Raw genomic sequence first — 15,367 nt, forward strand, 5'->3', positions numbered from 1 at the left:
TGGACTGCTATCCTTGAATCAAATCCTTCATGGGCCAGCAGCCATGATAAAGGTTAGAACCTGCTGTCTCCTTATAGTGTAGGATATTCTCCTGCACTTGTATTATCATGATTGTTTCTTAGTAGGGATGAGCTTCGAGTTCCAGTCAAACTCATGTTCAACTCAAACATTGCCTGTCCGCCCGTTCGCCGAACAGCGAACAATTTGGGGTGTTCGCAGCAAATTCAAAAAGCCGCGGAACACCCTTGTAAAAGTCTATGGGAGAAATCTAAAGTGCTCATTTTAAAGGCTTATATGCAAGTTATTGTCATAAAAAGTGTTTGTTCTGCCCCAGGGGACATGGATCAATGCAAAAAAAGTTTTAAAAACATTTTTTTCGGGAGCAGTGATTTTAATAATGCTTAAAGTGAAACAATAAAAGTGTAATATTCCTTTAAATTTCGTACCTGGGGGGTGTCTATAGTATGCCTGTGAAGGGGCGCATGTTTCCCATGCTTAGAACTGTCCCTGCACAAAGTCTCATTTCTACAGGAAAAAAGTCATTTAAAAGCACTCGCGGCTATAATGAATTGTAGCCTTCCCATAATACAGAGAACAGTCATTGAAAGTCATTGATAAAAAAAAAAAAAGCGTGGGGTTCCCCCCAAATTCAGATACCAGGCCCTTCAGGTCTAGTATGGATATTAAGAGGAACCCCGTGTCAAATAAAAAAAAAATTACATGGGGTTCCCCCCAAATATCCATACCAGACGCTTCAGGTCTGGTATGGATTTTAAGGGGAACTCCACGCCAATTTTTTTTTTTTAAAAGGCATGGAGTTCCCCCAAAAATCCATACCAACCTGGCAGGCCGCAGGAAAAGTGGGGGGGATGAGAGAGCGCCCCCCCTCCTGAACCAGGCCACATGCCCTCAACATTGGGAGGATGCTTTGGGGGTCTTGGACCCCTCAAAGCACCATGTCCCCATGTTGATGGGGACAAGGGCCTCATCCCCACAACCCTGGCCGGTGGTTGTGGGGGTCTGCGGGTGGTGGGCTTATCAGAATCTGGAAGCCCCCTTTAACAAGGGGACCCCCAGATCTCACCCCCCGTTTGAATTGGTAACAGGTACATTGTACCCCTACCATTTCACAAAGAAAGCGTAAAAAATTGTTAAAAAAAGACACAGACACTGTTGGGATAAGTACTTTATTAAGAATAAAAAAAATAGAGAGAGACTCTTGTGTGTAATTACATGGTGCTTGGACCAGGAGGAGCCTGGAGGTGGCTACCATTGGCTTGGCAACCCTGCACTCATTGCCAGTGCCTGGGCCATCTGGCGTCTAACAACGAGTGACATCATTGAGTCAGTCACATCAGACTCAGAGTCTCAGACTCAGAGCCAACGTGACGGTGACAGGAGCTCCCTGGAGAGGAGCCTAGGGGAACAGTTGTGGCTGCAGTCTCAGACTGCAGTAGTGAGTAGTAGCAGTGGCACTGGGTGGCAGAGGCAGAGCATCAGCAATCTTCCTTCTAGGCATCTGGTGACAGGAGACGTAGCAAGTGACAATCCCCAACGTGTGGCAGGTGACTTGGCAAGTGACAGTCCGCTATGTGTGGCAGGTGGCGTGGCAAGTGACACAATCAGGGCTCTCACTGATTCTGCATTATGGTGAGTTAAACCACTTCATTTTATATAACAATGTAATAATAGAAATAATGCATTTCAATCATCCTGATACCATATTAACCATGGTGCTGGAATGATTGAAGCGCCAACACTAGCCATTTCCCTGATAAACTGCCTGCAAAAAAACATATTTTCTGGCAGTGACCCTCCTGAGACGGGACTCTGGATCCACCCCTGGTGTGCTGTGAGATTCACAGCTACCTCCCTGTTTGCACATCTGAGATTTCAGCAGGACATGTCTGTTCATCACACAGCACACATAGAGGAATTCAGGATAGTGAGTATATGACAGCCTGCACACTGATCACATTTGCTTTATCGCGTGAGTACCCAATCAGTTGGGGCCCAGTGACAGCATTGGCCTGATCACATGCAGCAGGAGAGACTTCTCTGTCATTTTTTTATACTGACTCACATAGATCCCGTCCGTCAGATTTCACATTATCCTTGCTGTATCCCTGGGACCATTTCAGGTGTGGAGCAATCAGCAGCACACACAGCTCATGGAGTAGATTACTGACCGACATGCAGCAGTAGAACAGCAGCTTTATGGAACTTCTGCATTTGTTATAGGGAGCCTCATCTGACATTCATTCTATCCCATATTTATTAACTGTCATCCATTCATCATCAGCTCACTATTACTAACCCAGCTATTCAGCAGTGTTCTGGATACTAGTCTAAGGATTCCTGTTTTTGGTTCCACTCCAATTGCCCATTGTGACTTTAAGGTGCAGTGTCACCACATTCAGGACCCTGTGTTACCATTACCACTATTCACGAACCGTGGTCCAATCAGCATTCAGGTGCTGTTGTTATAGGGAATCCATCTTTCAGGGGGGTTGTGGTCACATTGTCCTAGCTCTCCAGGAGGGCTGCTCTGGGCTCCTGTAGGGGAGTCAGTGTTGAGGATTCATATTCTTAGTGGGAGGGTGAAGGTATGTGGGTCAGATGCGTGGGGGTTTTCTGGGGGGGGGGGGGTGATTTTGTAGGGTATAGAAACCTCTGTTTCATGCTGTGATCTTTTTTATTTAATACACATACATTTTTGAGGAGATAACCTTTGGGTGTTTGCATAAAACATTTTTTTTTTTTTTGCAATTTTTATGGTACACCATGGTCTACCTAGGTTGAAGCCAGATGAACCCCACTTTTTAGGGACCAACCAAAACCAGTCCACCAAGTACTTGGGGAGCGGCTCTCTCAAAGAGAGACCTCTCTGGATGGGGAGAGGCAAAAAAAACGAAAGCCACAGAGCCTCAAACCCATGATCTGCACCCTCCACTTCTGTGCATAAAAACATTAAAAAAAAACAACATCACATGTATGAAGTGGAAGTACCAGTGAATAAATAGTGATAAACATTAACAAAAATTGCTATGTGTAATACACAGTGGGCCTTCTGGCCAATATAAAAATAGCCCTGGCTAGCCAGAAGGTGACATCCAAAGGTAAAGTGCAAGTAAAGTATAAAGTGACAAGTCCTTGTGCCTGTGAAACACCCATTGTGTGCAACCCAAAAGTGTTTTTTCTGGACCTCTGGGGTACCACCCCCAGGAGAGACATCACTAGGAGCCCTTTGCACCTCCCAGCCACAGGCCAGACAAAATGCATTCCAATCAGGAAAGCAGTAGAACCTAGGTCCCCCAACTGGGTAAAATAGAGCCGTTAATTTCAAACTGCATGCAGCTGTTTCAGGCTTTTTGCCCATTACCTGTAGTAGAGCTTGGGACCCAACCTCAACAATAACCATTATGTTTATGGTGAGAAGGGACTAAAGGAATTAAAAAGCACCTCAACTGAATCAGTGCATAGCACAGTTCTGCCTTCTTAAAACAGAAGACATTTACATGCCTCATGCATTACATATCCCAAAATAAGTGGATTATTACTCTTTTTAGGACAGTGCAACTACATATAAAGCATTCATTTATGCCACAATGGAAAAACAGACATCCAGAACTGCTGGTGTTTAGTCGAACTATAGCCTAATATTATAGAGCAAATTATTGCTACCACAAATATATAAACTATAAAATATATTCTGTGATTTGTCTCATTTATATGATGACACTAAAATAACATTTCTGATACCAAGCTTAGGAAATCTATGTACAAATGAAATAAAGGCATTTTTTAAAGCTGGAGTTTCCTATATACAGTATGTTTGGATTGGGGGGGGGGGGGGGGGGTACAGCATCAAATGTATCAGCTATGTGCAATAGTGTGTATCCCATTAACTGCAGGCGGTTTATTTTGCAAAAATCATCCCTGGAGGAGAGGAAGATACAGGAGGAACCTATATCCGTGGAAGAACTAGATATTGACATCTCTTCCTCCCAGACAGGTAAGGCTCTAGGACTTGATGGTATTCCCCTGCAGTGCTATAAAATATTGCACCACCAATTCACAAATAATAGTGCTACCTAAACAGGACAAGGATCTCAAGCAATGTGGCCGACACAGTCCAATTGCCCCTACTAAACATAGACCTTACATTTTAAAATTTTGGCTAAATGACTCCCCCCTTCACAATGCCAATATAATTCACATTGACCTGGTGAGTTTTGGTCCCATATAAGAGGCCTGGGATAATACCACCAGAGCAATTATTGCTCATGCTCCTTTTGACAGATGTGGAAAAGGCCTTCGACCAAGTGGACTTGAAATTCCAGAAGTCAACAATGTCATATATCAGCTTGGGTATGCTAATGATGGCCTGGATTTCAGTCCTATATTCCTCTAGTCTGAATACTTGGATCATGTTGGTCTGTTTAATGGAATGCAACAGATAGAGTGTTATAGAGTGCTGTTCCCTATAAGGCCCCTTTTTACACGGGACATATCCATAATTATCCGCCCCCTGATGATCCGCTTGCTCAGCGGGGATCGCTCCGTTTATCCCCACGGATGACAGGGTGGTCCCTGTACACTGTGCAGGGACCACCCTGTCAGCTCTCCACTCTCCTCTATGGGGGATCAGATGAACACGGACCGTCTGTTCATCCGATCTGCTCTACAGACAGATAGAAAAATAGGATTTTCCTCCGTCTGCAGATTCCTCCATCTGCAGATTTTCCTCCATAGCAGAGACGGATGATATCGGGTGTCTGGGGATGTTCATCCGCAGACACCCGCTATACCATATGAATGCATGTATGTCCGTATTTCATCCGCAAACGGATGGATGAAATACGGACATACGTTCCGCATGTGTGAAAGGGGCCTTACTCTATATCTTAGTCCTGACACTTACGCAACCCCACAGACTGAGTATGAGAAATCAATGGATTCCTCCATCCACACTAAGCAGCATGGATGGAGGAATCTCCTTTTTAAGCTATTGTATTTAACCACTTGCCGCCCGCCCTATAGGCAATTGACGGCCGCAAAGTGGTTTCATAATCCTGACCGGACGTCATATGACGTGATCAGGATTATGAGCCGCTGCGCGCCCCCGGGGGCGCGCAACGCGGCGATCGTTGTTGCGGGGTGTCAGTCTGACACCCGGCAACTACGATCTCGGTAAAGAGTCTCCGACGGAGACTCTTTACCATGTGATCAGCCGTGTCCAATCACGGCTGATCACAGTGTAAATGGGAAGAGCCGGTGATCGGCTTTCCCTCACTCGCGTCTGTCAGACGCGAGTAGAGGAGAGCCGATCGGCTGCTCCTCTGACAGGGGGGGGTCTGTGCTGATCGATTATCAGCACAGCCCCGCCAGGATGCCCACACTGGACCACCAGGGACGCCACCAGACCACCAGGGAAAAGGTAATAAAGGTCATAATCCTCCCTAGACCACCAGGGATGCCAGTCAGCACAATGGGTGCCAATCAGTGCCCATAATGGATGCCAATTAGTGCCCACAATGGGCATCACTGATTGGCATGCATTATTGTTTGGCACTGATTGGCATCCATTACTATAGTATAACACCGATGCCGCCTATGAGTGCCCACCTGTGCCGCCTATGAGTGCCCACCTGTGCCGCCTATGAGTGCCCACCTGTGCTGCCTATCCACGCCCACCTGTGCCGCCTATCCACGCCCACCTGTGCCGCCTATCCATGCCCACCTGTGCCGCCTATCCGTGCCCATCCGTGCCGCCCATCCGTGCCAGCTATCAGTGCCAATTTGTGCCACCTATCAGTGTCCGTCCGTGTTGCCCATCCGTGTCGCCCATCTGTGTCGCCCATCAGTGCCGCCTATCAGTGCCACTTCATTGGTGCCACATTGGTGCCCATCAGTGCCCATCAGTGTAGCCCCATCAGTGCCCATCAGTGAAGGAGAAAACGTACTTATTTACAAAGTTTTGAAACTGAAACAAAAAAAAACATATTTTTTTTCAAAATTTTCGGTATTTTTTTATTTGTAGCGCAAAAAATAAAAACCGTAGAGGTGATCAAATACCACCAAAAGAAAGCTCTATTTGTGGGAAAAAAATGATAAAAATTTCATTTGGGTACAGTGTAGCATGACCGCGCAATTGTCATTCAAAGTGCGACAGCGCTGAAAGCTCAAAATTGGTCTGGGCAGGAAGGTGTTTAAGTGCCTGGTATTGAAGTGGTTAAGCAGCCACAACACCCAAGACTGCTTGAATACCTGAACAGTGACTGTGTCTAATAAAATAAAGTCACTGTTTAGCCAATAATATTACACGTGGGCTCAGAATCAACTTTTGTCAAGCCAGGTGGTGCTGACAGTGCCACTTATAACTCGAATTTCAACAGGAATTGGCCAGATTTCGAGCCATGTATGGCTACCTTAGCAAAAACTGTTGCTTTTAGAATACTGAAGTAGAAGCCTGCATATACCTGCAGCAGCTTTTAGTATTTTCTGCTTCACCAACCCATCTGATCAGACAAAGCTCTGACATGTCTAGCTAGTATTGGAGTTTATTGCTGAACCATGCATTCTCATTGCTCCACACTATTATTGAAAGGCTCACTTGGCAGTAGAAATTATAACCATTATAACCATTTAAGATCAATATTATGATCTATTTATGAATGAAGCCTGCATACACTGTTTGCAAGCTTTATTCACACAGGAACTCTCTTCAGTTTCACTGATTATAGTAGGTGCAGCAAGTAAGAACGCAGCTCTGCCTTTTCTTAATTTAAATTACACCCACTGTTGAACTGTGACTGCTACTGCTGACATGCAAGTTCTGCATTCATGTCAGCAGTGTGATGAAATGTAACACTTCAGCAGCAACTCTGAGTGTAATATGCGCAGATAGGTATCACTGCTGCTTAATGAAAATTGTCCTATTACTCCTCCCTCCTATGATACAGCAGGTGTGTGAAAATGTCAGCAGTCTGACATCTGTCTAAAGCCCTAGTGCCCAACCTTCAGCCCAAGAGCCATGTGCTATTTGGTACTTGCTGTGTACCCTGTTTCCCCTAAAATAAGACCTAGCCTGATTGTCGGTGTTGGCTGCAATATAAGCCCTACCACCCAAATAAGCCCTACCCTGTTTCCTCAAAAATAAGCCCTACCCTGAAAAGAAGACCTACAAGGACTTTAACTAGGGCTTATTTGGGGGGTAGGGCTTTTATTGCAGCTATCACCGACAATCACACTAGGTCTTATTTTAGGGGAAACAGGGTAGTTATTTGCAAATTGCAGATGGTGAAAAGTTAGTTTGAAATTCTACTTGGGGTTCACAATAGGTCTGTACTTCTTAACCACAACATTTAGTTTCTATTTGTATGGTAACCATAAACCTACTGACTTAAAACTTTTCTCTTGTTTAAAAATTGTTTTTATCATTGTATATTAATATAGGTTTTCTGTGTGTAATCAGACTACTGGAGATTGATTGGTCAGCTCTACCTCTCTTCCTGGAACAGATATAAAATGATTATGTGATAAAAAAGGTTCAGATACAAGACTGTATATTACATTGTTTCTATTCTGTTATGTATTGCTACAATGTATTATTCTGTATATTCTGCTCCATGTCAGATATAATAGTAACTTCATTATCTATTGCAAAATGTAGAACATAGTATAAAATTTTTTTAAAACTTACAGAGTATTTCCTCTTGGTAAAACATAGGAAGCTCTTTCTTGTAAATAAGCGATTGAATACTCTGTCATTTGCTTTGACTTCCCAGGTGTAGCCTGACAATAAACAAAAAAACAACAAACATGTAAGATAAATAAACCTAATGCCACGTACACACGACCGAACTTTCCGGCAGACTAGGTCCGACAGTCTTCCCGACGGACTTTCGGTGGAGTTCCAATGGACTTTTCGAACAAACGGACTTGGCCACACACGAACGGACTGAGTCCGTTCGAAAGCCCATTCATTTTGAACTTGATGACGTAAGACGGGACTAAAAAAGGAAGTTCAATAGCCAGTAGCCAATAGCTTCCCTTGCGTTGTATTTGGTCCGTCGGACCAGCATACAGACGAACGGTTTTCCCGATAGGAATTGAGTCTGTTGGACAGATGTGAAACATGTTCTATTTCTAGGTCTGTCAAATTTTTTTAACAAAAAACGATCGGATTAGCCCACATACGATCAGATTGTCTGACGGATGGATTTCATCGGACCTAGTCTGCCAGAAAGTCCGGTCTTGTGTACACGGCATAAATCTCAAAACTCTAACATAATGTAAAGATAGGCTTTTGTGTTAAAAATGTACCACGTTAAATCAATTTTAAATTTGAGACTGTTAATAGTATAGGTTTCTATTATAGTGTACCACAATATCTGACAAAATGAGCAGGCATCCCGTGTTCTATACAAATGTATAATTCTCACTGTTGAAGCAAGAAAATGGCAAGAAACAATTGCTGGCTATCATAACTGCTAGGAATTTATAGGAATCATAGACGTCCTGCAAACAGAGTCTGCACAAGCATTTTCTTATAATAGCAATGATGTGCAACTGGCACTGGAGAGAGTGTATGTAGGCAAGAAGTGGCTGAAGTAGACTAAAGGAAAGAAGCAGTGCTAATAAAGGATGAAAAGGGAGAAAAAATATTTTATTGTAGCTCCATTTATTTAAAAGAGAAGTATGATTTTGTTATTTTTTTTTCCAGTTTCATACTTTGGTCCGATGCTGTATCTGTCCCCTGACGTCTCTGCACTGAGAACCGAGCAATCGAACATTGCCGATGGATCGGTTCTCTCAGCTCCCTGAGCAGAGAGCTGTAGACTGTCAATCAGTAGCTCACCTTTCTGGAACTTCATGGAAGCGCTGAGCTGTGGAGGGGCGGCTCGCTGAGAGCCTGAGAGGGGTATCAGTCCAGGCACCTGGCAGATCCAGACTTTATTGTCATGATGACGTGGTGCCTGGACTGATTCCTGTGATGTCAGCAGAGAGCAGACTTCAGACTGCTCTCTGCTGAAAAATGGTTCACAGGAGTGCAACACGGACTGCACTCCTGTGCGTGTGATCCATAGGAGAAGCCTAGCCAAACGAGCTCAGGCTGGACTTCTCCTTTAAGGTTTAGCTCTACTTTAAACCCAATTACTATAATTTCATATAAGCTTTGAGATGTTAATGCAATGTCAAAAATACTTTTTTAAATATTTTTAAATATGCATCTTTCAATAAATCTAAATCTGGTGTTCCTGCCGTGAAGGTCTGAGTTAAGTCACTTCCTGTTACAGGATGACAACACTATGTTACTATGTGCTATTTACAGTATGCTCCTGCATTGTTTCATAAGGGCTTCAAATGAAGGACATGGACATTGCAAAAAAAGCATTAAAGCCAATGAATCAGCGTGACAGACAGGCAGCTAGCAGCTAGAAGAATGGTTATCTTCTCTCATGACAGTGTGCCTTTAAACACTTGCCGACCAGCCACCGTCATTATGCTTCGGCAGGTTTGCACGACTGTGTGAATCGCCATAGGTATACGACAGCTGCTTTAAGCACTCTAGGGGGCGCATGCACATGGCATGACATCGAAGTTGATGCTCGAGCCTGGAGGCCGCGATGTACTCCGGCAACCCGCAATCGCTCCTCAGAGAGACAGGACAGGGATCTATTAATGTAAACAGACAGGTTCCCGTTCTGACAGGGGAGTTGAGAGATATCTGCTGTTCCTAGTTATTAGGAACAGCGATCTCTCTCCTCCTCTAGTCAGTGCAGTGCCCCTACAGTTAGAAACAACTCCCTGGGGAACACTTAACCCCTTGATCAGAGACTTTTTTTGCAACCATTAAAGTTTATACAGCTATCAGAGCTAAAAATAGCTACAGATTACTGTATAAATGTCATTGGCAGGGAAGGGGTTAACACTAGGGGTTAACACTAATGTTAACCCCCTCCCTGCCAGTGACATTTATACAGTAATCAGTGGCTATTTTTAGCTCTGATCACTGTATAAATGTCAATGGTACCAAAAAAAAGTGTCAAAAGTGTCCGATCTGTCCCGCTAAAAATTGTTGATTACAGCCATTACCAGTAAAAAAATACGCTTGTGATTTTTTTTTTAACCAAAAATATGTAGAAGAATACATATTGGCCTAAACTGATGAAGAAATTATTCATTTTTTGTCATATTTATTATAGCAAAAAGTAAAAAATAATGTTTGTTTGTTTTTTCAAAATTGCTGCTCTTTTTTTGTTTATAGCACAAAAAAATAAAAACCCAAGAGGGGATTAAATATCACCAAAAGAAAGCTCAACTTGTGGGGGGAAAAGGACATACATTTTGTTTGTGTACAACGTTGCATAGTTAAATAGTAGGTGAGGTTGAAAAAAGACACAAGTCCATCAAGTCCAACCTATGTGTGTGATTATGACCGCATGACCGCGCAATTGTCAGTTAAAGCGACACAGTGCCGTATTGCAAAAAGTGGCCTAGTCATTAAGGGAGCAAATCCTTTGGGTCCTTAAGTGGTTAAGTGAAAGGTCTCTAGCTTATCTGCTGCATGATCCTGTTTTTTTGTTTGGACTGCTAATAACTATTGCAGCAATATGCTTCCAGCTACCATCCATCACTTTGCTTTCCTTAATTTACAATGTGCTAAAAATAGTCTATTATAGATATTCATGTGTGCCTCATGCAAGAATCAATTGACCTATTTAGATTTTTTGCATTTGAATTCTTGTTATTATATTTCCTACCTGGATCACCATCACATCCATGCGTATCTATGCTTTGAGTCCCCTGGCTCATTGTCGCCTTCTAAGAACCTAAAACAAAAACATTTTTGTGGGTGTTCAAAGTATAAAGTGACAGTCAATACATTAAATAGTACAGATGCAAGAGGGATTTGTTAGTTACATTTGCATAGGTAGTTTAAAAAAAAGACACAAATCCATCTATTTCAACCAATAGAAAATATAAATGAAGTAGAAAACCTTCAAATACACAATCCTCTACCCACAGTTGAAGGCACTGCCCTACTGACACTGTCAGTATAAATACATATGCACACACACATATGTGTTTGAACTTTTGAGCTGCACACCCTAATGCAAAAGACTGTGCAAAGGGTGTAACATGTAACATGCTCTTGTGTATCCACCTCCCGCCGCCATTACTCCCCTCTCTGTTACAGCAGACGGGGGTTCAAAAACAACGTGTTCATGTAGGCTACCACCCACACAGCCACGTCATTGATTCATAATTTTTTTGTGCATGAATAGACTTCAAGTACTCATATAAATATATAGTATAAAATGTTCCTTAACCCTTCATCGTATAAAATATACTATATTGACAGCGCTAAATATTTGATAAATTTCAGAACAATATATATAAAAAATATATAAAAAAGGACGACAGTTCATAGTTTTCAAGGAATCCATCAAAAAGTTTTTTGAAGCCCAAACACGTGATTATAAACTATCCAGTTCAGTGTTCACGAGGTGAGGAAAAGAAAGTCCATCTCCAAGCCAGAGACACCAGTGGAAAGCAGCTTCACGATCAGTGACACCCCTTATGGTAAAGCACTTACCAGAGCTCAAAGGGTTACAGGCACATCACAAAAAATTATTGGTTCCTCGGATTCCTTATAGCGATGCTTCCAATTAAACCAATACCCATAAGGTTGTCAGCATGAATAGTTAGAGGTTCCTTGATTTCCTTAAAACTATATCTTTGGTTTAATAGTACTCCACTCAGCAAAGATTCACATGTAGGAAAAAATTAAAAACATATTCCATAGTGCAAACCGTTTTTTATTATATAAGCTTCTCATGCACTAATAGAAATATACGTACACAGTTTAAAATTGTAAAATCATTAATCATCATCATTAGTGTCAATCGCAGTAAGTTCAGGTTTGTCTCACCGCAGTCCTGAGAATGAAAGATAACACACAGCCTCAGCGTCCACGGCGGGTCCCGGGCAATCACTCAAACCCTCTCCTCTGCGATTACGTACAGCTGCTTGGTCACGCCCATACGCGTTTCGTCACTACGTCTTCATCTGTGGGCGCAGATGAAGACGTAGTGACGAAACGTGTCACGCGGACCCGCCGTGGACGCTGAGACCGTGTGTTATCTTTCATTCTCAGGACTGCGGTGAGACAAACCTGAACTTACTGAGATTGATACTAATGATGATGATTAATGATTTTACAATTTTAAACTGTGTACGTATATTTCTATGTAGATAAGGGGGGTGTCAGGGCTGGGCTCAGCCCTTGCTTCTCTGAGCTGGCCGCTCAGCTGTCAGCTAATTGCCAGCTTCTATCTCTCCACAGGTACTCAGCTGTTGATGATCCTGATCGTCAGTCCTGCCTACTTAAGCTGTCTAGTCCAGAGGAGCTCTGCCTTCACCTTGGTCACATCACAAGAAACTACCTCCTGCGTTCCTGTTTAAAGACTGGCTTTGCTGACGTCCCTTCTGGCTCCAGATCCTGCTTGCTGTTCCACTACATTGATCCCTGACTTCTGGCTTGGCTGACTATCTGTTCCGCTTGCGGAACTCTGGCTATGTTTTTACTACGCTTGTTCTTTTTACTTTTGCTATTAAACACGTGTGATTTAACTGTACTTTTGTCTCGGTCTGATTTCATGGTTTCTGACAGGGGCCCTCTAGATCAAAACAAACTGTGCAACTTTGAATAAAGTTGAATGCCCTTGCTATAAGTGTAGGCCATTTACGTGCTTCATGAAGCCTGACTGGAATACTTCCACGATGTTGGCAGGATGTTGCTAAGTGAAGCCTAGTCATTACTGCTCACAAACTCACTGAGTTTGCTCACAGTTAATTTTTATCTACAAACACCCCTTACCTGCATAGGCACTTCCTTGGTAAAGATGAACTAACCCTTTAAGCAAATTTTATATAAAATCTGATCTGGTTGCTTGTTTACAATAAACAAGCCACATTTAGCACAGGATTGTATTTTGTAAAAAGTATGCAGTTTATTTAAATATTTGAACAGGCAATTGTATATTTATATTGTAAAGCGCTGCGTAAATTGCTGGCGCTATATAAATCCTGAATAATAATAATAATAATAATAATAATAACTACTAGTAGAAAGGGAAAAAATTAAGGGAATTAATTAATGAAGGGGAGAAGACAAAGGACTGTACTAGAATGGGGGGGGGAAGAAAAAAAAGTGGGGGGGGGGGTGACTGGGTACAAGCTCAGAGTAGATCTAACAAATAAGCATGCTTTGATCTAAATCATTTCATTGTAGCTCTGGCTGTATGTTTAGGTTTGTTGTCCTACCACACACAACGTTTTGCTTTTAGGCCAAAAAGTTCAAATTTGGTCTCATCTGACCATAGCATAGCACCTTCTTCCACATGTTTGCTTTGTCCCTCACATGGCTTCTTGCAAACTACAAACAGGACTTTTTATGCCTTTCTTCAATCAATGGCTTTCTTCTTGCCATAAAGGCCATATTTGTGGAGTGCACAACTAATAGTTGTCATTTTCCTTCCACTTCACAATTATGTGTCACTTTGTGTTGGTCTATCACATAAAATCCCAATAAAATAAATTTAAATTTTTGTTTGTGACATGTGTGGAAATTGTCAAGGGGTATGAATACCTTTCCAAGGCACTGTAAGTTGTATAAAACATTTAAATGTATTACATAGGACAGCAAAAAAAAATATAGGGTTCAGTAAAAGTTAGAAGAGGATGATACAAATCATGTTTAATGGTCACTGATATCCATATACAGTGGATATAAAAAGTCCACACACCCCCGTTAAAATTTCAAGTTTCTGTGATGTAAAAAATGAGGCAAAGACTAAACTGTACAACTCAGTTGAACAACAAACTGAAATCTTTTAGGTGGAGGGAAGTAAAATGAAAAAACTAAAATAATATGGTTGCATAAGTGTGCACACCCTTACACTAATAATTTGTTGAAGCATCTTTTGATTTTATTCCAGCACTTTTTGGGTATGAGTCTATCAGCATGGCACATCTTGACTTGGCAATATTTGCCCGCTCTTTTTTGCAAAAGCACTCCAAATCTGTCAGATTGTGAGGGCATCTCCTGTGCACAGCCCTCTTCAGATCACCCCACAGATTTTCAATGGGATTCAGGTCTGGGCTCTAGTTGGGCCATTCCAATACTTTAATCTTCTTCTGGCAAAACCATTCCTTTGTTGATTTGGATGTATGCATCGGGTCGTTGTCATCCTGAAAGATCCTGAAGTTCCTCTCCAATGTTCAGCTTTCTTTCAGAGACCTGAAGGTTTTGTGCCAATATTGACTAGTATTTGGAACTGTTCATAATTCTCTCTACTATGACTAAGACCCCTGTTCCAGCTGAAGTAAAACAGCCCCAAAGCATGATGCTGCCACCACCATGCTTCACAGAGGGTAGGGTGTTCTTTTGGTGATAGGGGGGTAGTGTTGTTTTTGTGCTAAATATATCTTTTGGAATTATAGCCAAAAAGTTAAACTTTTGTTTTATCAGACCATAACACATTTTCCCACATGCTTTTGGTAGACTTCAGATGTGTTTCTGCAAAATTTAGCCAGGCTTGGATGTTTTTCTTCATAAGAAAAGTCTTACCACTCTACCCCATAGCCCAGACATATGATGAATACGAGAGATTGTTGTCACATGTACCACACAGCCAGTACTTGCCAGATATTCATGCAGCTCATTTAATGTTGCTGTAGGCCTCCCGGCAGCTTCCAGTTTTCTTCTCGTCTTTTTATCAATTTTGGAGGGATGTCCAGTTTTTGGTAATGTCACTGTTGTGCCATATTTTATCCACTTGATGATGGCTGTCTTCCCTGTGTTCCATGGTAGATCTAATGCCTTGGAAATTCTTTTGTACCCTTCTTCTGGCTGATATCTTTTAACAATGAGATCCCTCTGATGCTTTGGAAGCTCTCTGCATACCGTGGCTTTTGCTGTAGGATGTGACTAAGAAAATGTCAGGAAAGACATACTAGAACAGCTGAACTTTTTTTGGGGGTGATTCAGAGGCACGTTAAATTATGGCAGGCGTGTACTGACTCCTATTTAACATGAGTTTGAATGTGATTGCCTAATTCTGAACACAGCTAAATCCCCAGTTGTAAGAGGGTGTGCACACTTTTGGAACCACATTATTATTATTTTTTATGTTTACTTCCCCCCAAAAGATTTCAGCTTGTTTTTCAATTGAGTTGTACAGTTTATAGGTCACTTTAAAGGTGCAAAAATTTCTGAATTTATTTATCTTTGTCTAATTGTTTTACATTACATACGCATGTAGATAAATTGTGGCTGTTTCCTCGGATTAATATT

The 15,367-nt window shown here is 42.1% G+C and overlaps 1 protein-coding gene across 5 annotated transcripts in view; it reads right to left on the reverse strand.

The window, feature by feature from the left end:
- The window catches only part of ATP8B3 (ATPase phospholipid transporting 8B3), a 345,697-nt gene that overhangs the window by 262,403 nt on the left and 67,927 nt on the right, over window positions 1-15,367 (reverse strand). For all 5 annotated transcript variants that reach the window (XM_077475865.1, XM_077475864.1, XM_077475862.1 and 2 more), the window contains 2 exons: window positions 10,770-10,838; window positions 7,706-7,797 (listed from right to left, as the gene is read on the reverse strand). In XM_077475865.1, the coding sequence (XP_077331991.1) occupies window positions 7,706-7,797; window positions 10,770-10,821 (144 nt within the window). In that variant the 5' untranslated portion in view covers window positions 10,822-10,838. The remainder of the gene's footprint in view (window positions 1-7,705; window positions 7,798-10,769; window positions 10,839-15,367) is intronic.

Source organism: Lithobates pipiens, unplaced genomic scaffold (assembly GCF_037356315.1).
Source record: "Lithobates pipiens isolate NorthernLeopardFrog02 unplaced genomic scaffold, aLitPip1_a1.2 Scaffold_13, whole genome shotgun sequence".
Lineage (NCBI taxonomy): Eukaryota > Metazoa > Chordata > Amphibia > Anura > Ranidae > Lithobates > Lithobates pipiens.